The 25,442-nt window shown below is 38.9% G+C and overlaps 1 protein-coding gene across 1 annotated transcript in view; it reads right to left on the reverse strand.

Annotated features, from left to right (window-relative positions):
* The window catches only part of LOC126091887 (eyes absent homolog 2), a 43,854-nt gene extending 22,495 nt beyond the window's left edge, over positions 1-21,359 (reverse strand). Inside the window, exons 1-5 of the mRNA XM_049907182.1 lie at positions 21,271-21,359; positions 17,678-17,825; positions 11,717-11,823; positions 8,028-8,335; positions 696-867 (exon numbers count right to left, since the gene is read on the reverse strand). Coding sequence (XP_049763139.1) covers positions 696-867; positions 8,028-8,335; positions 11,717-11,823; positions 17,678-17,825; positions 21,271-21,289 — 754 coding nt within the window. The 5' untranslated portion in view covers positions 21,290-21,359. The remainder of the gene's footprint in view (positions 1-695; positions 868-8,027; positions 8,336-11,716; positions 11,824-17,677; positions 17,826-21,270) is intronic.
* Between the last annotated feature and the right edge of the window lie 4,083 nt (positions 21,360-25,442).

The following is a 25,442-nucleotide window of genomic DNA, read 5'->3' on the forward strand; positions in this document are numbered from 1 at the left end:
AGAGGATATGCTGAGTTGCTGAATTGTGAAAGTCTTTTTGTTGTGCGTATCTGTGACTCCGCTATATGGTGAGTGGCAACTTTCCTTCTCATAATATTGTTATATTCCATCATGGACTTTCCATTTTTTGACCTAGGTCAATTTATGCTGTACCATAACCATATCAACTTTTCTTATCCACTTTTGTGCATAAAATTGCATTTGTAAGTTTATGTTTTGATGTTATTATTTATTATGTGCACCACAAACACTTGCCAATCATTTTGTGTCTATTTTGCAACTCTTCATATACTTAACTACATTTTCCATGGAAGACAGCATGCTTGATGTTACAATCATTTATGACAATGAAACTTCCTGCAAACTAAGATAATAGCTACTACTTGAAATCCTGTACCTTTCTTCCAGCACAGTGAACTATATCTGTATTAAATCCCATCTAGAGTTCAATAAAACACAGGATCGAAACTAATTACCATTATGGCCTGTATTGACACACAGAAGTATTACCTTAAGCACAAGCAAATGCAATGATTGTTTCAGTTTCAGCAAGGCTTCTGTGTCAACTGAAGGAAAAAGTATGTATTACACACACATCAAAATGTATTTTGTATGTATGTATGTATTTTTTGTGTGTATTTGTATGTATTTTGTATGTATTTTGTATGTATGTAATTTGTATCACATATATTTACCTGTTAAAGTAGGTGTGGCGAGCTGGTAAGTGGAAGTCCCCATGCTCCCAGCACTGCTTGCTGAACTTGAGCTGGACATGTAAGGTGAGTAATTTGGTGAAAAGTAGCTAGTAGGATACTGTACAGTCTGATGGCTTGCATACGAGTTGCCATAAGTGCTGTAATCGAGACTCTGGAAGTAGAAATGAGAATGTTATTTTATTCATAGCTGTAATTTGCAGTAACTGTAGTATGTACTTCAGAATAAAATTCAAATATATTTGCAACTGACAACTGAATTTTATTCTGAAATGAGAAATGTACAAGACTGACTTTATGTATTACCCTTTAAAGCTGTAACTGTGAAACATAGAAGGACTGTACAATTAAAGCATTAATTATCATTAAAAATTCTCTATTGTGTTGAAGCCATTTCTAAGAACACTCTTCAAAATAAGAGTGAGCCATTGCACTGTAGTGACTACAGCACTGTTAAGATCTCTTTGCTGACAAACTTCTGATTAAATATTACCCGTACGATGAAATAGTTAATCGTGTGCACACCCATGGCTGATAAGAGAACTTTTTTACACATATGTGTCTTATTATTTGCCTCCCCATCTCTCCCCCTTTTTCCCCTTGAATATTTTCATCCGCATCAGTTTTTTCTACTAGTTGTGATACACACTGTATACAAATCATTCTTGGCCATCCCTCAGCTGGGTGCCACAAGTGGTCACTACTTAATTTGATACAATCAGCAGCTTGTGTTACTTAGGTCTCAAACCAGCCCTGAACACAACATACTCATACAGAGAGGGCATCAGTAGAATGAATATGTTACATGACAGCTAAGTTCATTGCAGGAATAAAGTAATGCCAGGAGAAAGATCCAGCATTCACTCCAATGCGGGGTGCTGAGTGACTGACTGTCCCTTTTATTTTTCTCAATTCATCGCATCACTTTGTTTCTCTTACATTACTTTTCTGCTTCCATTAAATGTATCATTAACTACAAATGCTCTACATGCTCTACATTTCAGACATCACTAGTGTATGCACCATATGATCTCAATCAGTATTACAAAGAGAGTCACAGTGTCACATCCAATGCATCTAACCAGACACAGAACACACAGACAGGGGTTTCATCTGTGACCAAAACAGACTATATTACAAGTATGTACTTGAGGACAGTGTTCTAACCTTTATATGACTGTACCAGAAAACATAAATCTTAACATTAATTTAAATCCTTGCAGGTATCAAGTATGTTTAACAACTAAATTTCATCATGTCAAAATTCTATATTCACAGCTAATAGGTATTTTTATTTAGCCTTATGTCCCACAAGCATATTCAAAATCAAAGATCATGCACATAATGTCAGAAATCAGTACTCCCAACAACAGACTTAAGGCAATATGGGATGTAGTGGAGAGAGAGACAGGACAAACAGCCACAGAACAACACAACAGCACTACTGAACTGAATGTAAGGGCTATAAATGATATGTCACAGACAGCAAATCCATTTAATAATCATTTCTTAAATGTAGTAGCAAGCACAGGGACAAACAGTTTAAGAGCCAAATCACAGCAGTATGTTGAAAATGTAACTTCTATAAAATTCAATCATATGAATGAAATTAAGAAAACTTTCCTTTTTTCAAAAATAAACGCTCATCTGGTTTTGATGATGTTTCCAAAATAGTACTAAAAATTTGTTCCCATGTAATAACTCCAGTCTTATCTGAAATATGTACTGCATAACTACCTCAAGGCATTTTTCCAAGGAGACTGAAACATGCCATTGTTAAACCCCTCTTTAAGAAAGGTGATAAGACTTTTTTTACTTCTGACATCATTCTCCAAAATTTTTGAGAAGGTGATATATTCTAGAATAGTATCTCACCTTAACAACAATAGTATCCTTGGCAAATTACAGTTTGGGTTTCAGAAGGGTTGCTCTACTGAGAATGCCATTTACACCAGGTTTTACATGCATTAAATAATAAAATAGCGGTGGTTGGTATTTTTTGCAACCTCTCTAAGGCATTTGACTGCATGAATCACAGGATTCTCCTAGATAAATTAACATTTTATGGGATTGATGGTATAGCCAACAAATGGATACTATCGAATCTAACCAAAAGAATGCAGGAAGTTGCAATCAGTAATTCATGCAGTATAGTCCAGGGACATATTTCTGACTCGGGAGTAATCAGATATGGGGTCCCCAAGGTTCAATCTTAGGTCCACTACTGTTCCTCATCTATGTAAACAATCTGCTGTTGAGTATACAACAAGCACTATTAGTTCTTTTTGTAGATGACACTGGTACTGTAATCAATCCAAGCATACACCCAGAAACAGAAGAAATGGTAAACAAAGTTCTTAAAAGTATCTTTGACTGGTTTTCTATGGATGGTATCACACTCAATTTTAAAAAGATGCAACACATTCAGTTCTGCACACCCAGAGGTGTTACACCAATGGTAAGTGTAACAACATTATGAGGAAATAATAAACAGGGTGGAAACTTTAATAAGAATTCAAATTGGGGAAAAAAAAATTGGAACTCTAAAACAACTTAATTCAACCACAGTGCATATTGAAACATTACTACTCTTGGGGAGGGACAAATCAATAAGCTGACATATTTTCATTCAATAATGTGATATGATTGACTGATCTGGCCTTGCAACATTAATCAAAACAGCCTTGCTGTGCTGGTACTGCGAACGGTTGAAAGCAAGGGGAAACTACAGCTGTAATTTTCCCCAGGGCATGCAGCTTTACTGCATGGTTAAATGATGACAGCATCCTCTTGGGTAAAATATTCCGGATGTAAAATCAGATCTCCGGGCAGGGACTACTCAAGAGGACATTGCTATCAGGAGAAAGAAAACTGGCATTCTACAGATCGGAGTGTGGACTGCCAGATCCCTTAATCGGGCAGGTAGGTTAGAAAATTTAAAAAGGGAAATGGATAGGTTAAAGTTAGATCTAGTGGGAATTAGTGAAGTTCGGTGGCAGGAGTAACAAGACTTTTGGTCAGGTGAATACAGGGTTATAAATACAAAATCAAATAGGGGTAATGCAGGAGTAGGTTTAATAATGAGTAAAAAAATAGGAGTGTGGGTAAGCTACTACAAACAGCATAGTGAACACATTATTGTGGCCAAGATAGACATGAAGCCCACACCTACTACAGTAGTACAAGTTTATATTCCAACTAGCCCCTCAGATGATGAAGAGATTGATGAAATGTATGATGAGATAAAAGAAATTATTCAGGTAGTGAAAGGAGGCGAAAATTTAATAGTCATGGGTGACTGGAATTCGATAGTAGGAAAAGGGAGAGAAGGAAACATAGTAGGTGAATATGGATTGGGGCTAAGAAATGAAAGAGGAAGCCGTCTGGTAGAATTTTGCACAGAGCATAACTTAATCATAGCTAACACTTGGTTCAAGAATCATAAAAGAAGGTTGTATACATGGAAGAATCCTGGAGACACTAGAAGGTATCAGATAGATTATACAATGGTAAGATAGAGATTTAGGAACCAGGTTTTAAATTGTAAGACATTTCCAGGGGCAGATGTGGACTCTGACCACAATCTATTGGTTATGAACTGTAGATTAAAACTGAAGAAACTGCAAAAAGTTGGGAATTTAAGGAGATGGGACCTGGATAAACTGAAAGAACCAGAGGTTATACAGAGTTTCAGGGAGAGCATAAGGGAACAATTGACACGAAGGGGGGAAAGAAATACAGTAGAAGAAGAATGGGTAGCTTTGAGGGATGAAACAGTGAAGGCAGCAGAGGATCAAGTAGGTAAAAAATCAAGGGCTAGTAGAAATCCTTGGATAACAGAAGAAATATTGAATTTAATTGATGAAAGGAGAAAATATAAAAGTGCAGTAAATGAAGCAGACAAAAAGGAATACAAACGTCTCAAAAATGAGATCGACAGGAAGTGCAAAATGGCAGGGAGCAGGGAGTGTTGTCTTGTCAGCAGAAAAGCAGTAACAGCAAAATGGGCCAGTCAGAAGAGCTCAGTGACTTTGAAAGTGGACTAGTCATTGGATGTCTCCCAAGTAACATAGCCATAACAGACATTTCAAGCCTTCTAAATCTGCCCAAGTCAACTGTTGGTGATGTGATTGTGAGTGGAAACACAAAAGAATACCCACAGCTAAACCAAGATTATACTTTTGATCAGATAGCATTTAGCCTACACAAATGATCTGATGGATAGCGTGAGCAGCAGTCTATGACTGTTTGCTGATGATGATGTAATATACTGGAATGTGTTGTGATCAGTTGGATGTAAAAGGATAAAGGTGACTCAAACAGATTTTCTGTTTGGTGTGATGAGTGGCAGCTTGCTCAAAATGTGGAAAAATGTAACTTACTACAGATCAGTAGGCAAAACAATACTCTAATAGGCAAATTCAGTATTAGTGGTACACTGCTTGACCCGTCACATCAATTAAACATCTGGGTATTACATTGCAAAGCAACAACGAATGGAATGAGCACCTAATACAGGCTGTAGGGAAAGTGAATGGTCAACTTTGGTTTATTGGCAGAATTATAGGAAAGTTAAGCTCATCTATAATGGAGACCACTTACAGAACACTTGTGCAACACATGCCTGAATACTGCTCAAGTGTTTGTGGTTGCCGCCAGGTCAGATTAAAAGAAGACAACATAGCAGTTAAAAGATATGGTGCTAGAGTTGTTATTGGGAGGATCAATCAACACAGTATTACTTATATGTTCAATGAACTCAAATGGGATTCCTTGGAGGGAAGAAGATATTCTTTTTTTGAAAAACTATTGAGAAAATTCAGAGAACCAAAAATTGCAACAAACAGCAGAATGATCTTACCACCACCAATATCTCACACATACCACAGTAAAGACAAGAAAACAGAAAACAGGGTTTGTATGGAAGCATATAGACAGTCATTCGTTCGCTCACTCCATTTTCTGGTGGAATAGACAAGTGAATGACTAGCAGTGGTACAAGGTGCCCTCTGCCATGTACCATATGGTGGCTTTTGGTGCATGTGTGTATATGTAGAAATTATTATGAGTACTTTGGTTACACAGAACAAGCATGCCAAATTTTGTGAAGTATGTGCATGGTGTAAAAAATAGTAAATTTCATGGCCAATTCCAAAAGAAAGGTCTCCAAAGTATTTGGGATACAGGGAAATTGTTTGTGTGGCTGTTGGTCACACTGTTGCAATTGATGCTTGCTCACCTCCAAATAAGTATGCATGTGCTTCACAGCCATTCAAATTGGAGCTCCCATGGAACATTACCAAACGTAAAGCTCGTACAGTTATTTGATTTTTGGGTGCACAAGGTGTTAAACTGGTTTAAATTTGAGACCAATTGACAGAAGCATATGGACAGTCACGCATGGACATCAGGAAAATTCACAAGTGGTGTAGAGAGTTTACAGCTGTTCATACTGAAATTCATTATGAAGAAAGTAGTGATAGGCCATCAATTTGCTATGAGATGGTTTTAAAAGTTGAAGAAATCATGTGTACAAGTTGGAGGGTTACTCTGGATGCTCTCTGCATTTTGGTTCCTGAAGTTTCCCAAAGCACTGTCTACAGGGTTTTAATGGAAGAGTTGCAATGTCAGAAGGTGTGTACAAGATTTGTACTGTGTATGCTGACCGAATACCACAATCATCAACGAGCTGATTCTTCCTATGAATTTCTTCTCCGCTATGCAGACAAAAGGATAACTTCTTGGACTTGGCTGTCACAGCTGATAAATACTGGGCATTCCACTTTACACAAGAGACCAAACAACAGTCATGCGAGTGGCAGTTTCCCTCTCCGCCCAAGCCACAAAAATTCAAACACAGTCTGGTGGTAATATCTTGGAAACTGTATTTTTGGACTAAAGGGATACACTTGGTTGACTTTCTGCCTGCTGGGACAACAATAAATACTGACAGGTACTATGAAATGCTGGAAAAACTCAGAAGGGCAATTCAGTACTAGAAAAGAGGAGTGCTGAGCAAGGGTGTAAGCAATCTGCATGACAATGCCTGCCCGCAAAGTTGTCCATCAAACTGTTGATATCCTGCAAAACTTTGGTTAGAAAATCATCACCCTTGCACCATACAGTCCATACTTGGCACTGAGCAGCTACCACCTGTTCCCTAAGTTGAAGGAGCATTTGTCTGAACAGCAGTTCTGCTCTGGCGATAAAATGAAAGATGAGGTTCAACTTTTGCTGAAGGACATGGTGATGAGCTGCTATGACATGGACATTGTAAAACTGTCACAGCGTCTACAGAAATTCATTGACCAAAATGGCAGTTCTGTAGAAAAATAAAACATCTTTCAACTTTTAAAATGATGTAACTATTACAGAAATTAAACTGTTATTTGTATGTCTAAAAATATAGGAGACTTTACTTTTGGGGCTGCCCTCGAATAGTTGCCATTCTTCTGAGTAATTTTGTTCCATTTTATTTCATCTATTTATGTAAAAGTAAGTAATATAACACTACTTGTTTGATAGAGGCTAGAATCATAAATTAAAGTTTGTCATTTGAATAATGTGGAACAGTCATAAATATATTACATTATATGAAGTGTATGTGCAAATGTGAAAGTTTTTCACTGATACAATGACAAAAAGTTTGTGACCAAATGAAACTAATCTCTAAGAACACTTTATTTGTTCACTGATCTTGTCTGAGACATTTTTCTCATAAAACTAAAATTGCATCCTTCATTTATTGCTAGATAATTAAATGAAGCAGATGTAACACCCATATATGTTAATGTTGTCCTGAAAATGAAGTTTTAGCTTCTAAATACATTATCAAAAAGCTGTAACCTATAAGCTGCAGTCAGAAACAGCTATGAGTGAAATGAATGTCAATAACAGTAATTTCTGAACTTACTGGCAGCAGACTTCTGACCACAGCGGCTGGAAATAGTGGTCATTTGTGGATGATGTGTGCTTGCTTGTGTGAACATGTGTTTGTGTTTTCTTTTCTGAATAAGGTTGTGGCTGAAAGCTCAATATGTAACAGTCTTTTTGTTGTACCTATATGCAACTCAAAATGTCTCCTTTCTTATGAGTGGCAATCTATCATTTTCATTATACTGAGAATACTATAGAGTGTGATAGAAGTATTTCAGACCTGTCTACAGGTACATTCATCTAAATATTCATGTCAATGATCATGAAGCAATGTTATTGAAAATAAAAGTATTGATAAGATAATGATCTATGCCTCTGCAATAACACAGCACTATGAAGACATAGCAAATTAAAATGGTTACATCTACAGTCACATACTTGTTGAGTGGTGCTGAAAGCCTGTGCTGATGTCGAAAATCCTGCAGCAGATGTAGCTCCTGCTGAGCAGCTGTAACCAGAAGTGTTGTAGGCTGCATAGGCAGCAGCCGAGCTGCTGGCAGTGCTGCCACTACCAACAGCTGTCTGGCCAGTGTGGTGCGAGCTAGCAGCTGCTGCAGAATTCACAGCGGCACCAAAGGAACTTGCTGCTGCACTGCTGGCAGAAGTGTACGCGCTCAGGTAGCTGGGCGAGCCTGATGACGAGGGACCAGAGCTAACTTTGCCACCAGTCAGGTTTCGAGAATTTCCTGTGATAACATGTGAAGAGGAAACATTCATGAAATATAATTTTTTCTTGAATTTAATAGGTATGGCGAGGAGGGCTATTTTCATATTGATTTTGCTGCCATATAGACAACACAATAATCTCTTATCATTAAGCTGAATGACTTGTTTTTCTGTTGGTAGCATCCTGTGTTTACATAAATTTGAAAACTGAGAACTAATTTCATTCTTTACAGAAATACTTCCTGAGAGTTAACATAAGAAAGGAATCTCCTTGCTTAAATCGTGGTTTTCAAGTTTGCTTTTTTAACACTGAAAGTAGAGGCGCAAAGCCTCAACTTATGGAAGACTTTTTTTACATTGCTTGTGAAGAGAATGTTCACTATGCTTGTCACTTAAAAGTAGTTGGCATGCTTATTATTTAGGTCAAATTGCAGCATAGCTCAAATAAACTCTCTGTCTGTCAACAGTTTTGTAGAGGTTGATGAAATGCAAACATTAAAGGCTTGGGCAGACAGAACATGTCCTGGCAGCATGGCATGTTGCCTAGAGCCACAGCAACTAGGCTGCATCACTGAAGTGCTCATTATTACACTGTGTCAGTCACACAGAGGGCAGCTTTCACACAGTGGCCAATAACCTGCCACTGCAGGCAGTACCATTTGTCTGAGAACAGAGATTAACCACTATGGCTGGCAACTCCATGCAGCTACCGGCACATTGAACTGTTGTGTTCTCACAGTGTTAGCTGAGGCAACTATGGCAGGAGAGAGATTTGCATTGTTGGTGAGTGCGTAGTGCATGCAGTTGAAATCATGGAAATAGAAATAAAAGCTTATCTAGGAGATGAGGAAGTACAACTTCTTGTATGTTACAGGTGATGCAGATTAAATTTTGAAGAAGGTGAAAGTATAAAGGGATACAGATGCTAAATTGACTCAAACCATTAAACATTTCTGAAAATATTTCAATTTACATGCATGAAATATTTTACATAAAATGTACTGAAGTGCAGTGCTGTATTAAGTACTGGAAATTAATTAGTGCATATTACAGCATAGCTTACATCAAGTATGTACGTAACAGTGTGATCATAATGGAAAACAATACATAGAAAATTGAAATGGAAAGAACAGCCACTTTTGTTGAAATCACACTGTATGTAAGGCAGGCAATTACATGTCTAATTTAAGTTTAAATTAATTATTTAGATTCACAAGGTATTTATAATGTTGAAATAAATTATTTCCATCATTTTCTGTAACATTAACAACCAAAGATGTTATTCCACATAACAGTTTCATAATACAATACAAGCAATATCTCTGACCTTATGAGAAATATTTTTGGCACAATTTTGCCATTGCTCCAAAAAAATGTTGTTCCCATAAATTTTCACTCAGTGAAGTGTTTACCTGCTGAATTATGTATGGATAATGAAAAAATAAAAATTGGATCTTGGATACAGTTTTGAAAATGTGTCACTTGGTTCTCTTTTCTTTACAGGTATTCAGCAATTCACAAGTAATACTGTAGTAGTCTTTTAAAGTGCCCATTATAGCAAATGCGACATAGATCCTGTACTGATAATTTCATTATGAATTCTAAGCTGAATAACTCTGTGGCTATGACAGGCTCAGTTTGTTAAAAGTGTTGACATGGACTGGATAATTTCTTACGCAGTTGTACAAAAGATTTCAAATTCCAATACAAAATTGCTTTACTGCCTTATGAATGATAGAAGGTTCTGCCTCAAGAGGAAATGTGACTGTCCTGTTTGTGCATTTAGATGCCAGGTATGTGGAAAAACAATATTTGATACTAAATGAAACAATAACTGGCAAGAACAATTTTTAAATTTCACAGCATGAATGCTCAATAGTGGAGAACAATATAATGGAATATAAGTTTATATCTGAGTCAGAACAGTAGCATATCACAAAAGGCATTTGTTTGATTTTAACTGTTAAAATCTCCCTGGTGATTACATCACCAAAACAGTTTTTATTTGCACCTGAGACCATGAAAATGAAGAAGAACTAAACAGATGCATACATGAAACACAGAGTCTGCAGAAGGTTCCACTAGTCAGGTCATGAACAGGTACAAATCACAGCCATGGAGTGAACATACAAGGCTACTGGATTGTACACTAGAAGCATGGTCAGCAAAATGAAACAATCCTCCCTCAAGAAAGAAATGCAGTAACAGGTGACAGGTAACAGTGAAAGATACTCAATTGAACTTTCAGAGTGTACAGTTTTCTCTCAGTCGGTGTTGCTAAAAACTAAGTGTAAAGAACAATTGCAGGAACATTGCATGGACATCACAGTACCACCCACAGCACACATGAAACCAGCAACAAAGAAGATTAGAAAGCAGGGACCAAGTGCCGATGCTGAATGTTTAATCAGTTTCTTGCAAAACAACTTCAATACAAAGGTAAGCTTGATGAAGCAGATCATTTATCTTTAAGCTACGCAAAAACATAGAAATGTTTAACTGTTTGATCACAAGCTAAAGTACAAGTGGCACAATTATTTGCAGAAACTGAGTTCGGAATTAAATGAGCAACATCCAACACATGTCTCTCCACTTTCAACAGACTTGCTTAGTGCTTAGCTCACTGAACCCCTGAAAATTATGTTATAAATACCGGCACAGCAAATGACGTTGTACCTGCACGCATGAGTCATATTAACACCACCCTGACCAGGCTTTAAAACATAACACATTATTAACGTAAACAATAGAATTGTAAATGTTTAGAAGTATGAATACACAATAGAGTGAACTTGTCAAAGAATCTACTAGCCTTTCTCTTCAGATATATTGATCTTTTCCAGTTTGTTGTAACTTTAATTATTTGTGACAAAAGTGTGTTGTGTTGAGTAACTTCTTGAAACACTTGCAAGGCATTCTGGTCTGAGCTGCCAGAGATAGCAGTCATGTGTGTGTGAGGTGTGATTTGTTTGTGTGAATGAATGTGTGTCAGTTTCTTGTTGTGGAAAAGGCTTTGGCCTAAATCTAAACATGTAATAGTCCATTGTGTCTGTTGCAACTCAGTGTGTCATCTTCAACAGTTTTTCATTAAATTGGCAATTTTGCACATGAACCTTTTCTTATAAAAATATGAGGTAAATAAATAAACCAAATTATAGCCATAAGAGCAATTTGTGGCACTTATCCACAGCAATCACAGAATTACAAATAAAATAACATACAGAAATTAATGTAATAAAATAAATGAAGGAAAATTTGGCATATATATAATATAGAAATAGTTTATGGAAAAATATGGAATAATGAGACTGAAGAGCTAATTAATGATGAAAGGTTGTTAAAACAAACAATTTTTGTTGCATAGAACACTGACATCTGGACAGTGCAGTGGGGAGAATTACCTGTAGTCACATAACCCTGCTGCAGCATGTTGTAAGCTGAAGTGTTATAGAAACTGGAACTCTGCATATAGGCTGCTGATGGTTGGCTGCCATATGCTTGCTGCATACTGCAAAACAATTGCCAGAGTCACATTAAATCATCTGTCTAATCTCACTCTCTCCTGAATGAATTATGAAACTGTGTTACTCAAATATCCATTGTTAGAGAAGCACTGAATCATTGATATGCACAAACAAAACAAAAGAAGGAAACTTGCTAGCTTTCAGAGTAAGCCTTTTTCAAGCTACAGTAAAGAAAACACAAAAACACACACACACACACACACACACACACACACACACACACACACACAGTATGTGTGTGTGCTCATGCCTCTACATGGTGCCAGCTGGATGCACAGCTTTAATGAAGCATTTTGGCAGTTGGTTTACATTGCAGTGGGTGTTGTGTCAGTAGGGGTAGGGGTAGAGAAAGAGAGAGAGGAGAAGGGGGTGCAGGAAGGAGAGGAGCGGGGGGTGGGGGATGGGAGTGGGGTTGGGAATGGGAATAGGGGTTGAGGTGGGCGGCTAGCATCTCAGAGGGAGGCAGCCAGTTTCCCAGCTAGGAATGCAGCAGGGAGGGGTGGCAGGTACATGCGCTAGGCATGTGATGTATGGTTGTCAGAAAGAGTGAGGAGTGTCACACACTGAAGGTAATATGTGGACCTGGGAGGGAGTGACAGGCTGGAGAAAGGAAAAAATGTTGGGTCCAGGGCTTGGGGAAAGTGGAGTACTGGAGACTGAGATCAGGATGATTATGGATTTTTTGGTATGGAAAGGATGGCAACTGTCAAAATTCAGGCACTGTTGGTGGTTAGTGGGGTTAATGTGGACAGTGGTGCAGATGGAGCCATCAGAGAGGTAGAGATCAACATCCAGGAAGATGGCACCCTGGATTGAAGAAGACCAGGTGAAGCGGATGGGGGGAGATATTGAGGTTGTGAAGTAATGAGGATAGGGTGTCTTGCTCCTGAGTCCAGATAATGAAGATATCATTAATGAACATGAAGCAGACTAGGGGTTGGGAGGTTTGAGAGGCTAGGAAGGTTTGCTCTAGATGGTTCATAAACAAATCGGCACTGGAGGATGCCATGCAGGTGCCCTTGGCTGCACTGTGGATTCATTTGTATACCTTCCCTACAAAGGAAAAGTAGCTGTGGGTCAGGATATAGTTGGCAAGGGGTATGAGGAATGGCTTGATGAGTTTGGAGTCTGTAGGAAATTGGGAGAGGTACTGTTTCATAGTTACAAGGCCATGGGCATGAAGGAGGTTAATGAATAGGAAGGTGGTATCAACAGTGATGATTAGGGTTCCAGGAGGTAAAGGCTTGGGGATGTTGGTGAGTTGATGATGGAAGAGGTTAGTACCTTTGATGTGGGAGGCTAGATTTCGGGCAGCTGGTTTGAGGTGTTGGCCAATAAGAGTGAAAATTCTTTCAGTGGAAGCATAACAGCCAGTTACAATGGTACAATTGTTGGGTTTGTGGATTTTGGGGAACATGCAGAAGGTAGGTGTACAGCGTGCTTTTTGTGTCTGCAGGGAGGCTGATTATGTCAGTATTTGTTTTCAGGTTGTGTATGGCTTGTAGTCCACCTGCTGAAACACAGCACTGGTGTTGTTTGTCCAGCTGGTGTGTGTGTGTGTGTGTGTGTGTGTGTGTGTGTGTGTGTCAATTTTTCTCTAGCTTGAAAAAAATTACTCCAACATTAGCAAGTTTTCTTTTTGCTGCCTACTAACTCAACATTTCTCCTCTTTGGTGAGTGGTCTCCTTTATTCCAAAATTATTAAAATATTCTGTATTTGGAATAAACATTAATGTCTATGCTTGAAATATTTATACTAGCTGAAAAATATTTTTCTACTAACTTTTACAACTAATGTAAGTGGTGCTGTCAAGTAAGAGTAAAGATATTCTAAGAAAGAGAGGTCAACTTTTCCTAAACTAAAAACAACTGGAAGGGAAGATTAGGATTTCATCGTATTTTCATGCTGGAGTCACTAGAGACAAAGCACAATTTCACTTTAGGGAAGACTATCTAGAACATCTGAAGCTTTAAAAACACCAAATGGTTCAAATGACTCTGAGCACTATGAGACTTAACACCTGAGATCATCAGTCCCCTAGAACTTAGAACTACTTAAACCTAACTAACCTAAGGACATCACACACTCCCATGCCTGTGGCAGGATTCGAACCTGCAACTGTAGCGGTCACATGGTTCCAGACTGAAGCACTTAGAACTGCTCGGCCACAGCAGCCGGCTTTAAAAACACCATCTAAGTTCTTAATAAAGACCCATTAACAGGGGCAGAGATAAATTTGAAATGGTCCACACAACCGTAACTGGACCTTTGATGTTTATGTTGTATACACTGTCCATCTAGGAAGTCCAGAGATTGGTTTTATTACTGGTATACCAGTTATGTCAGGACAGTAACCACAGTAGCAGCTTGAATTAGGAACTGTAAACAACAGATGTGCATTTGACCAAAAGACGTGCATTTGAGCAGTCAGTTGCGAGCAGGCAGTGTTAAATAGTGGATGTGTGGATATAGTGTGTCAACACTGTCGTGAAACAAATCAAAATGAAGTAACATCTACACATCAAGTGTTCATGCCATTCTCCAGAATGTTTTGAAGAAGAGAAAAGTTCAGCAAAATTTATCTTCTGAATAAAAATGACTCATGGACAGGTGCTGTGACTTGTCTTAAATGCAAAATGTGGACAATTATTTTCTGAAAAAAATCATTACAGGTGACAAGATGTGGTGTTACCAATAACAATCTACCACAAAATGACAACATGCAGAAATTCACATGAATTTGATGACACAACCTACATTCATGCCAATAACACAGGTGGGTTAACAACATTCAAGAAGGACTTTTCTGACAATTTCACACATTTATATGAATCAAGTAGGAGCAGACTATGTAGAATGCCTGAAGCACTAAAACCACCATCTTAGCTTTTCTCTATTTTTCATTAATTCAGACTTGACACTTTTTGGACTGACAGGGTATAAACAACTTGGTAGATAGCACAAACACTGTAAAAAAATATTTTATCCAAATGATGTCATTATCTATGGCTACTTGGGAAAAACTGCCTGAATAAGCGATTTGAGCACAATTTGACTGTGGTTTCATTTGAATGAATCAGACACATAATATAGGCACTTTGCACTAAAAAATAAGCAAAAATATTTTTAAATTGAATTCACACTTGCTATACATTACTGTATGAAACACATGAACACAATGAAAACAATCAATATTAAGCTTTGTGACAGGCCACAGATTTTCTTCCTTGACAAAATTATTCACTCGTTTACATCAATATGGCAGGTGGCAATTCATTGACAGGACATCAGGAATGCAAAACTTGTTTATGAAGAAGGAGGCCAATTACAAAATGCTAGACTGATGTGAGGCAGTGATTAATGCATAGTATGCTAATTCAGGTTAAAAACATTCAAAATCATTTGCATTAAGTTTTCCTTTGTTATGCCAATCTGTTACATCCAAGAAGTCTGTGTGGCAGATTTCCTAACTCAAATGAGTTAGTGCAGCATCTTTTATGACCTCCTGTTGAGAAGATGATGTACTTGCACATGTCACATTAGAGCACAACAATAATAGGACTTCTGACAACAACTCTAAATAAAGATGGATTATTAAGAACTGATAGAACTACAGCATATATGGAAGCAAACAATTTTCTAAATTTCCATGCATTATTTGTGAGAAGAGCAGGAAGTATGCTCAATAATGTGACAAGAGTGTTGTTGCTGTCATGGTATTCAGTCTGAAGACTGGTCTGATGCTAGGCTATTCTGTGCAAGCCTACTCATCTCTGCATAACATTTGCAATATACATCCATTAGAGCCCATTTATTGTATTCAAGGTTTGGTCTTCCTCTACAATTTTTACTCCCCACACCCACACCTAACCCCATTACCAAACTGACAGTTCCTTGACGCCTCAAGATGTCTGCTATCAACTGATCCATTCTCTTAGTTAAGTTGTGCCACAATTTTTTTCCACCAATTTGATTCAATGCCTTGTAATTTTTTATTTGATCTACCCACCTAATCTTCAACATTGCAAAAGCTTCTATTCTCTTCTTGTCTGAACTGTTTATTGTCCAAATTTAATTTCCATACAAGGTTACACTCAGACAATTACCTCCTGGATAGACTGCCTAATACTTAAAAATTTATATTAGATGTTAACAAATTCTTCTTTTTGAGAAATGGTTTTTTTGCTATTTCCAGTCCGCCTTTCATATCCTCTCTACTTTGACCATTGCCAGACATTTTGCTGTCCAAATAGCGAAACTCATCTACTACTTTTAGTGTTTCATTTCCTAATCTAATTTCCTCATTATTGCCTAATATAATTCGATTACAGCCCTTGTTTTATTTTTGCTGATGTTCATCTTACAATCTCTTTTCATGACACTATCCATTCAGTTCAACTGCTCCTCCAAGCCCTTTTTGCCATCTCTAACAGAACTACAATGTTGTTGGTAAATCGCTAAGATTTTTTCCTTCCCCCTGAACTTCAAATCCTTTCCAATTTCTCCTCAGATTCCTTCACAGCTTACTCAGTGTACATATTGAATAACATCAGGGATAGGCTGAAACTTTGTTTCACTCAATTCTCAACTATGGCTTCCCTTTCATTGCCATCGACTCCTCTATCTGCTATCTGATTTCTGTGTACGTTTGGAACACTTTTGCTCACTGTGTTTTGTCCCTGCTACTTTCAAAATTTCAAATAGAGCAGTCCACTCAATATTGTCAAAGTTTTCTCTAAATCTACATCTGCTATAAGTGTAGGTCTATCTTTCTTTAACCTATCTTTTAACATAAGACTTGGTGTAAGTACTGTCTTGCATGTTCCTACATTTCTCTGAAACCCAAGCTGATCTTCCCTGCAGTCATGAGGTTTTTCCATTCTTCTGTAGATAATTTGTGTGAATGTTTTGCAACCATGACTTATTAAACTCATGGTTTGGTAGTATTCACACCAGTTAGTAACTGCCTCTTTTGCAATTGAAAAATTTACATTTGTTCTGAAGTCTCAGGGTATTTCATCTGTTTTATAGATCTTGTACACCAGATGAAGTACTTTGTCAATAGCTCTTCCAAAGATCTCAAAAGTTCTGATGGAGTATCATCTACTTCAGGGGCCTTGTTCGCACAGTGCTCTGTCATCTTGCAATTGTACATTCTCATGACCGCTGCTGCCAGCAACCATGTACAGTGGCTACATTCTTACCAAGTCTTTCTGCAGTATCACAGAAGGAATATCCAGCTTCTCGTAGACCTGTTACATGACCCCTTTCAAATACAATGAAGTGATGATAATGGTGTCTTCATCACCTTAAAGACATTCTTGACTGATATCAACTTGTCACATCCAATCTGAAAGGTAACTAACACTCATGAACGTTACAGGATTTATTTAAACCAAATCTGATTTGCATCATCACAGTGGCACTACTAGCACCACTCTTTTGTGACTGGCATGAAATCTGATTAGACATCATCTTTCAGATGTGGAAACAAGCTTACCAACTTTTGATTATGTCACGTAATTCCTTCTTGGTGTGCCAATGCTTTTCCATCTGCATATATTGCTCAATGCTCCTAAACTGAATGCTTATTTGCCACAAAAAGTAATTTCAGTAATCTAAGATTAGGTACAAATAAAACAATTTAATTATTTGTATGTTTAATGTGACTACTAACTTCCAAAACTTACTATTCTTTCTAATAGAGGACGGAATGAACTGATTTTCACATGAATAATTTTGAAAGAAATTGGTGTTGTGTATGTCAATAAAAATTACTATGTACTATCTGGTTGCCCATAATGGGTTTCTTTTGGACATGGCATCCCTGAAATTACCTTGTGTAGTACTGCTGAGTTGGTGAAGCATAGGCATGTTGTGAATCCGAAGTGTTGTACGCGGCAGTTAGTGAGTCAGAATATAGACTATCTTGACCCAGTGATGAAGTTTCAGTCAGACCCGGGCTGCGACCTTCACTCTTGACAACTGTGAACAGAGAAAATATTTAGAATGAGTTATCACTGTGTGGAAATACTTTCCAAAACTTTTTGTCCGAGGATTCTACTAACATTTTTCGACTGTCAAAGTTCATAATTAATAGCCAAATGGCATTAAACCATGACAATACAAAAACTGATGTTATAATCTTCTGTTTATACTCATTTGCCTCTACAGGCATATTTCTCTTATTTTGTTTTGCACAAAACTATTGTACAGAAATAATAGTGATGATAAAATTTTAATGAGCAAAATTCACAATGTTTGTTTAAATCATAGCCACAAATGCAAAAAAACATCACAAAGCATAAGACTGAGAGGTATATAGTTTGTGGTTTTTTACAGTTAACTTCAGGAACACAAATATTACTAATTAGCTGAAATGGTCATTCAGTCCTAGTCTAACAGCTTCCAGGGGGAACAAAAATTTGATTTTTGCAGTATTTTGTCTAATTATTGACCAAATTTAAAAATGTAACTTCTGTTGTAAGCTACTTATTAAAAAGTACAATTTTATTTTAAAGTTCAACACAATAATACAAGTATTAAAATGAGAAACTTTATATATCTTAGGTAATTTCAATTACGACATAGAAGTTCCCCACAATGCAATACGACCAGTATTTGAGAATGACAGCACTTTGCCACTTCCAACAAACTTTGTAGGTGATTTAAAATCATTCCAAAATTTTTATCACTGACACGGCACAAAATTATGAAAGCAACAAAGTTTATTGCTTACTACATTTTCACTGTTCATGCGATAAAACTTCAGCATCAGGCACAATGTTTTAATTTATCACTTCTCTAATACTAACAGATTTTACAGACGGTATCCACATATACCACTGAATGTAAAATTACATCATTGTACGACATATAGTTCAGGAGATATGATGTCACAAACAAAAAACGACGCACCATCACACAAATATTCAAATGGGATGGAAATCAGTAGATGTGATGAATATGCACAGACAAACAAATGATTACCATTTACGAAAAATTGGAAGATTAATTCAAGATAGCTTCACAAATTGAGCAAGTCAGAGGTGTTGGTTCACCTCTGGTGCTTATGCAAGCAGTTATTCGACCTGGCATTGATTTACAAAGTTGTTTGATTTCCTCCTGATGGATGTCGTGCCAAATTCTGTCCAATTGACGCGTCACATTGTCAAAATCCCAAGCTGTTTGGAGGGCCCTGCCCATAATGCTCCAAACGTTCTCGATCGGGGGAGAGAGATCCGGCGACCTTGCTGGCCAAGTAAGGATTTGGCAAGAACGAAGGCAAGCAGTAGAACTCTTGCCGTGTGCGGGACGGCATTATCTTGCTGAAACATAAGCCCAGGATGGCTCGTCATGAAGGGCAACGAAATGGGACGTAAAATATCGTTGATGAATCGCTGTGCTATAAGGGTGCCGCGGTTGACAATCAAAGAGGTCCTGCTATGAAATGAAATGGCACCTCAGACCATCACTCATGGTTGTCGGACGTATGGCGGCCGACAGCCAGATTGGTATCCCACATTGCTCGGGGTGTCTCCAGAAACGTCTTTGGCCTGGAATATCACCGACTACAGTAGAATTGTCTTCATTGAAGAGACCCGCTTGGAACTGAGCCCCGATGGCCAGCGAAGAAGCTTCTGGAGGCGCCCTAGACAGTGGCGGCATACCAACCTGACTGTCACCCGCCATAAGTCCCAGCAAACAGGAGTGAGGGTCTGGGATGCCAGTTCTTTTCACAGCAGGATCCCTTTGGTTGTTAACCGCGGCACCCTTACAGCACAGCGGTAGGTCGACGGTATTCTATACCCCGTTTTGTTGCCCTTCATTGCAAGGTATCCTGGGCTTATATTTCAGCAAGATAATGCCCGCCCGCCCACGGCGAGAGTTCGTATTGCTTGTCTTTATACTTGCAAAACCCTGCCTTGGCCTGCAAAGTCGCCGGATCTCTCCCCAATTGAGGACAAGCATTATGGGATGGGCCCTCCAACCATCTTATGTCCATTTTATGTCCATGTGGCGCGATATCCCTTAGGAGGACATCCAACAACTCTGTCAATCAATGCCAAGCCGAATAATGTTGCATGAGAGCCAGAGATGGACCAATGCGTTATTGACTTGCCCAATTTGTTAAGTTCTTTCTCTTGAAAAAAAAATCATCCAATTTTTCTGAAATTATAATCTTTTTTTTTATCTGTACGTGTACATCATATCTACCGATAGCGATTTCCATTCAATTCGGATAATTCTTTCGTGAAGCGTCGTTCTTTTTGTCTTAGGATGTTTACAACACAGTAACTCATTTGTAAAGTAGTCACAAATTTGAAGCTGTTTTACGCATGGGAATTCGATTCTTTAAGGAACTGGTTATGGGGGACGTTACTGATAGATGCTAAAAAAAAGACAATTCACTTGTTCACTCTTACGTTCTGTTTTTTCTTGTCTGTATTTTAAGGATGCAGAGCGACTTTACCTCCTTTCAGCACATGAACTCACTCACCCCTTCGTGTTTTTCTATCCTGCTGAACAAATTTTTAATTACTCTTTTTAGCTCGAGATTCGTCTTTATGTAACGTGGCTGATCTCCAGTGGACAAACTGACTCAAGAGTATGGTATGCTCTCACATGAGTCACAACATTTTCCTATAAAACTTCATTATTCTGTCTTGACTCCCTTTTCATCAAATGTGTACGATCTTCAGGATAAGAGGATAAGGAACAACAGAGGTCACCAGGCAAGTGGGAACGTTCTGTCTGCACTACTGTTTTAGTGGTATGGTGGCAGTGAAACATCAGCAAAGGTTCAGCTGCAATGTGTGGGCGGCGTAGATATTATCACGATATCTCTGCGCGGACATGCAGAAGAGAGCTGGAGCACCATCATATAGTAGCCAGATTACCCTTCGTACCACCAAAAGCACGTGTTCCATCAGTGGAGGCAGGGTCCCCCGCAGAAAGAGCAGATACGCCTCGCCTGTGAAGTGATATGGTAGGATGACTGGTCCCACGAGGCGATCGCCAATAATTCCCACCCACACACTGAGACTCAATGTCTAAGTCTGATAATTATTCAGAAATTGAGGGACGTAAAATATGTTAGTGACTACATTTGTGGAATACAATTTTATTAGACGTTAGTTCACGGATTACATGGAAGTAAAACAATTCATTAAAAAAAAAAATTCAGAGCATATTACTGAATTGAGGCCCCACAGCTCATCAGTATTACAGCCCCCACATGGCCTAAAACCGGTCCTCGGTTTGCCCACCTCCGCCCAGTACTTCCATGCGAGCGGCGTCCTTTTTTTACCATCTTCCGTCGCTAATGCTTTTATTCGAATTACCCTATTTCTGATCTCTAACTGATGGACGTTAATATCAAACTCGACAGTTACACACAGCGGAAGTTGAGGACACAGGTGGTACTGACCGCTGGACGAGTCCGGCATGGCCGCCCACGCGGCCGCGGAGAAGGCGGCTGCTGCCGCCCCCGCGCCGGCGCCGACGCCCACGGGCGACGCGCCGCCCCCGGACCCGTCGCCGCCTCCACCTCCGCCGTCCTGCAGCGCACCCGACGAGCCAGAGCCGCCGCTCGCCGGCACGCCTGCGCACACACACACACACGGCGTCTTTGCGGCAAAGCTCGTACTTGTGAGTCTAAAAAGTTTACTTAATGGTACCATGAGACAAAATACACTGACATGAATGTGAAGTGGTACACCATAAACGCTATCAACTGACACCGCCAGTATTCCCATCCATGTGGGATACACTGATCAAAATTTCATTCTTATGCGAGCTTATTCTCAGTACAGCAGAAAACCATTCTTAGAGATGAACAGTGGTGTGAAAAAAGTAATGAGACCGCCAACACTGCGAGCGATCTAGCAACGCTGTGTTGTTCTAGTTGTGTAGACCGGTGTGTTCATCCCTTCCCAGATGCTCCATACAGCCATCACATGATTTTTTAAGAGCGCCATCCGTGAAGTTTTGTTTTTATTGTATGTTACGAAAATGGAACAACGGAATTTAGAGCAACGTTATGCAATCGAGTTTTGTATTAAAGTTGGGAAGCCGTGAGTGCAACCTCTGACAAGTAGGAAGAGGCCTACAGGGAACAAGTTTTTCGCTGGCATAAACCACTTTTGGAAGGCCGAGAATACGTTGAACATGAACCTCACTCAGGGAGACTTTCAACTTCAAAAATCTACGATAAAGGCGAACTTCTACGTGCTCTTGTGAGATCAGATCGACGTTTAAAACTAGGGATGACATGCTAAACTTGAAAATATTTACCATTCAGCAAATTTTGACGGAAGTTTCGCACATGTCAAAGGTTTGTGCTTAAATGGCGCCAAAAAACCTCACAACAGAGCAGAAGGACGATCGAAGATCTTCTTGATAGGATTGCCAAAGATCATGAATGGTTCAATCGTGTGATCACAGGTCATGAATCTTAGATTTTTGAGTACGATCGTGAGACTAAGCGGCAAGAGTGGATCACTGAGACATCTTTTCGGCCGAAAAAAGCTTTAGCGAGAAAATCAAAGATAAAAATTACGCTGATTTGCTTTTTTGACAATAGGAATATCGAGCACAAAGAATTTGTTCCTGCACAACAAACTGTTAACCAAGTGTTTTACAAAGATGTCCTTGAAAGGCTCAGGAAAAGAGTGAACTGAGTGGGACAGGACATTACAGACAAGGGGATGTTGCATCATAACAACGACCCATGTCACACAGCTACTTCCGTCATGGGATTTTTAACCTCAAAAGCCATTCCTGTTGTTCCAGATCCCACCTAATCAGCTGATCTGAGTCTTTGTGACATTTTCTTTTTTCTCTAAATTGAGAAATGTCGTAAGATGACGTTATTTCGGGACTCTGGAGAACATTCAAAAATATGTGATCCACATGTTACAGTCCCTACCAGTTGAAGCCTTTCAGCGCTGCTACCAAGACTGGGAACAGCGACTCTGCCTGTGTACAGTTGCCGAAGCGAACTACTTTGAAGTGGACAACATTGTTATTTGAAAAAAATTAAAACTTTGGTAGTTAATTAATCAGTCTCATTACTTTTCTCACACACCTCGTATGAGAACACGAGGACTGCTGCAAATATATAACGTTACTGCATCTTTTCAGGTCAAGATCTCCTTACAGCATACCGAGAGCACCTGGACTTGCTGCTTACCGACAAATCACACAGACAACTGGTTGTAGTGCAGTGACTGCAGAACGGGTAGTGGTGATGAAATGGACTCAGGGCAACAACGCGGCAAGAAGAGCAGGCGCGGACTATTCCAGAGCTACAACACCACGATTTTGTAGGACTGTTCGACTGGCTCTGAAGAGTAGACGAACAGCAAAAGCTGAACTCCAGTTTAAGGTTACAGGCAGAGTGTCACCTCGAGCTGTTGCGATCGGATTACTGGAAGCGGCGTCCACATCACAGGCCTTTTACCACTGATATACCAGAGACTTGCATGGCGTAGAGCCAGATTCCACTGGGACATTGAGCGCGATTCTGTTGTGTTCAGAGATGAGACTTGCTTCTCTCTGTGGCAGTCAGATTAGCACCGAGTCCACAGACAACCCGGTGAAAGGTACAGGAAGCAACGTTTCTCAAGAGTCTCCAACTCCTAGAATCATTGTGTGGAGAGCTACTGGACATGATAACAGGTGTAAGTAGGCTGTTTAGGTTTTTATATTGGTAACGCCATGTAGCGCTCTGTACGAAAATCACTGGCTGTGCTGTGTGCAGTCTGTGGCTAGTTTGCATTGTTGTCTGCCATTGTAGTGTTGGGCAGCTGGATGTTAACAGCGCGTAGCGCTGGGCAGTTGGAGGTGAGCCGCCAGCAGTGGTGGATGTGGGGAAAGAAATGGCGGAGTTTTGAAATTTGTAAGACTGGATGTCATGAACTGCTATGTATATTATGATTTTTCAACACTATTAAGGTAAATACATTGTTTGTTCTCTATCAAAATATTTCATTTGCTAACTATGCCTATCAGTAGTTAGTGCCTTCATTAGTTTGAATCTTTTATTTAGCTGGCAGTAGTGGCGCTCGCTGTATTGCAGTAGTTCGAGTAACGAAGACTTTTGTGAGATAAGTGATTTGTGAAAGGTATAGTTCAATGTTAGTCAGGGCCATTCTTTTGTAGGGATTATTGAAAGTCAGATTGCGTTGCGCCAAAAAATATTGTGTGTCAGTTTAAGCACAGTCATGTATAAATTTTTCTAAGGGACGTTTCATTGTATTACTCTGTTAAGCCAGTTTTACTACTGATTTATTTTTCTTGTTGCTGCACATTGGCTCATATTAGTTGTAATATTGCAATTTCTCTGCTAATTTACATTTACTGCTGCTTGCTTTGCCAATTTGCATTTTTTTGTCCTTGCTGTTTGTGTTAATTTGATATGTGCTGCTGCATTGCCTCGTCCCTTGGTATATATATCTGAGCTCAGTAGATTTAAGTTAGCTTAAGAGGGGTAGACTATATAAGAAACTAATGATGAATTGGAAGAAATGCATTGAGAAGCTATAAGAAAATGGCTTGGCCAAAAAAGTAGTGTACAGTGGAGAAAAACTATTTTTGAAAGAGGATGTGAACAGAATACAGAAAGCATGCTTGGATAGGATTTTTTTGGTGGAAACAAATGTTGAAATAAGAGGAAAGATCTACAGAATGAAGTTTTGGGTTGGACTGCAGTACCAAATGTCACACTGAAAACAAACCCTGTCCTGTACCTTTGTGTTATGCTATGTGAATTTGTGTTTTTCTGTCTTTATGTGTTTAGCTATTAAGAGTTATGTTGTAGAATTTTTTTAATAATATGTTATTTACTTTGTAAAGATGTTTAGACATTATTTATTCAGTTTTGTTTTAATGCTCATGTGTGAAGTTGATGTTTCGATAGTTATTCTGATCTTTTATGTATGTACTCATGTCATAATTCCTGTAACACTGATGTATATGTTATTTCGATTCTTTTGTAAAGCTTGTACTACAAATGTTATCTGTATTGTTATGTTCTTTAATGATGTATTTTGTACCTTTGTAATTGTATTCTTATGTTATAAAATTGTAATTGACACCAGTTCATTATATTATTAACTTGTAAGTTCCATTTCACTGCACACGTTTCTGTTGGTCATAGTATATGGACAATATGTGAGAAGTAGGGACTGATAGTGTTTGCACGTGTGTTAATAATTCAGCAAGGGACTGGATAACAGCATTGCTGGTTCGAAGGACATTTAAAAAAAAAAAAAAAAAATTGGGAGTGCACATGTGGTGGTTCATGGACTTGCTATATTATCCGCAAGACTCTTCAATGGTGATTGTACACCTGCACAGTCACAACAGATGGCTGCTGGCCATCTCTACAAGAACTACAGTGGGTCTGCATCTTTGATGATCCACCAGTACCATTATTTCTACAAGGACTGCAGTGGGTCTGCACCTCTGGTGGCCCACCAATACCATTATTTCTACAAGGAGTACAGTGGATCTGCACCTTTTATGGCCCACCAATACCATTATCTCTACAAGGATTGCAGTGGGTCTGCACCTCTGGTGGCCCACCAATACCATACT

Source organism: Schistocerca cancellata, chromosome 7 (assembly GCF_023864275.1).
Source record: "Schistocerca cancellata isolate TAMUIC-IGC-003103 chromosome 7, iqSchCanc2.1, whole genome shotgun sequence".
Lineage (NCBI taxonomy): Eukaryota > Metazoa > Arthropoda > Insecta > Orthoptera > Acrididae > Schistocerca > Schistocerca cancellata.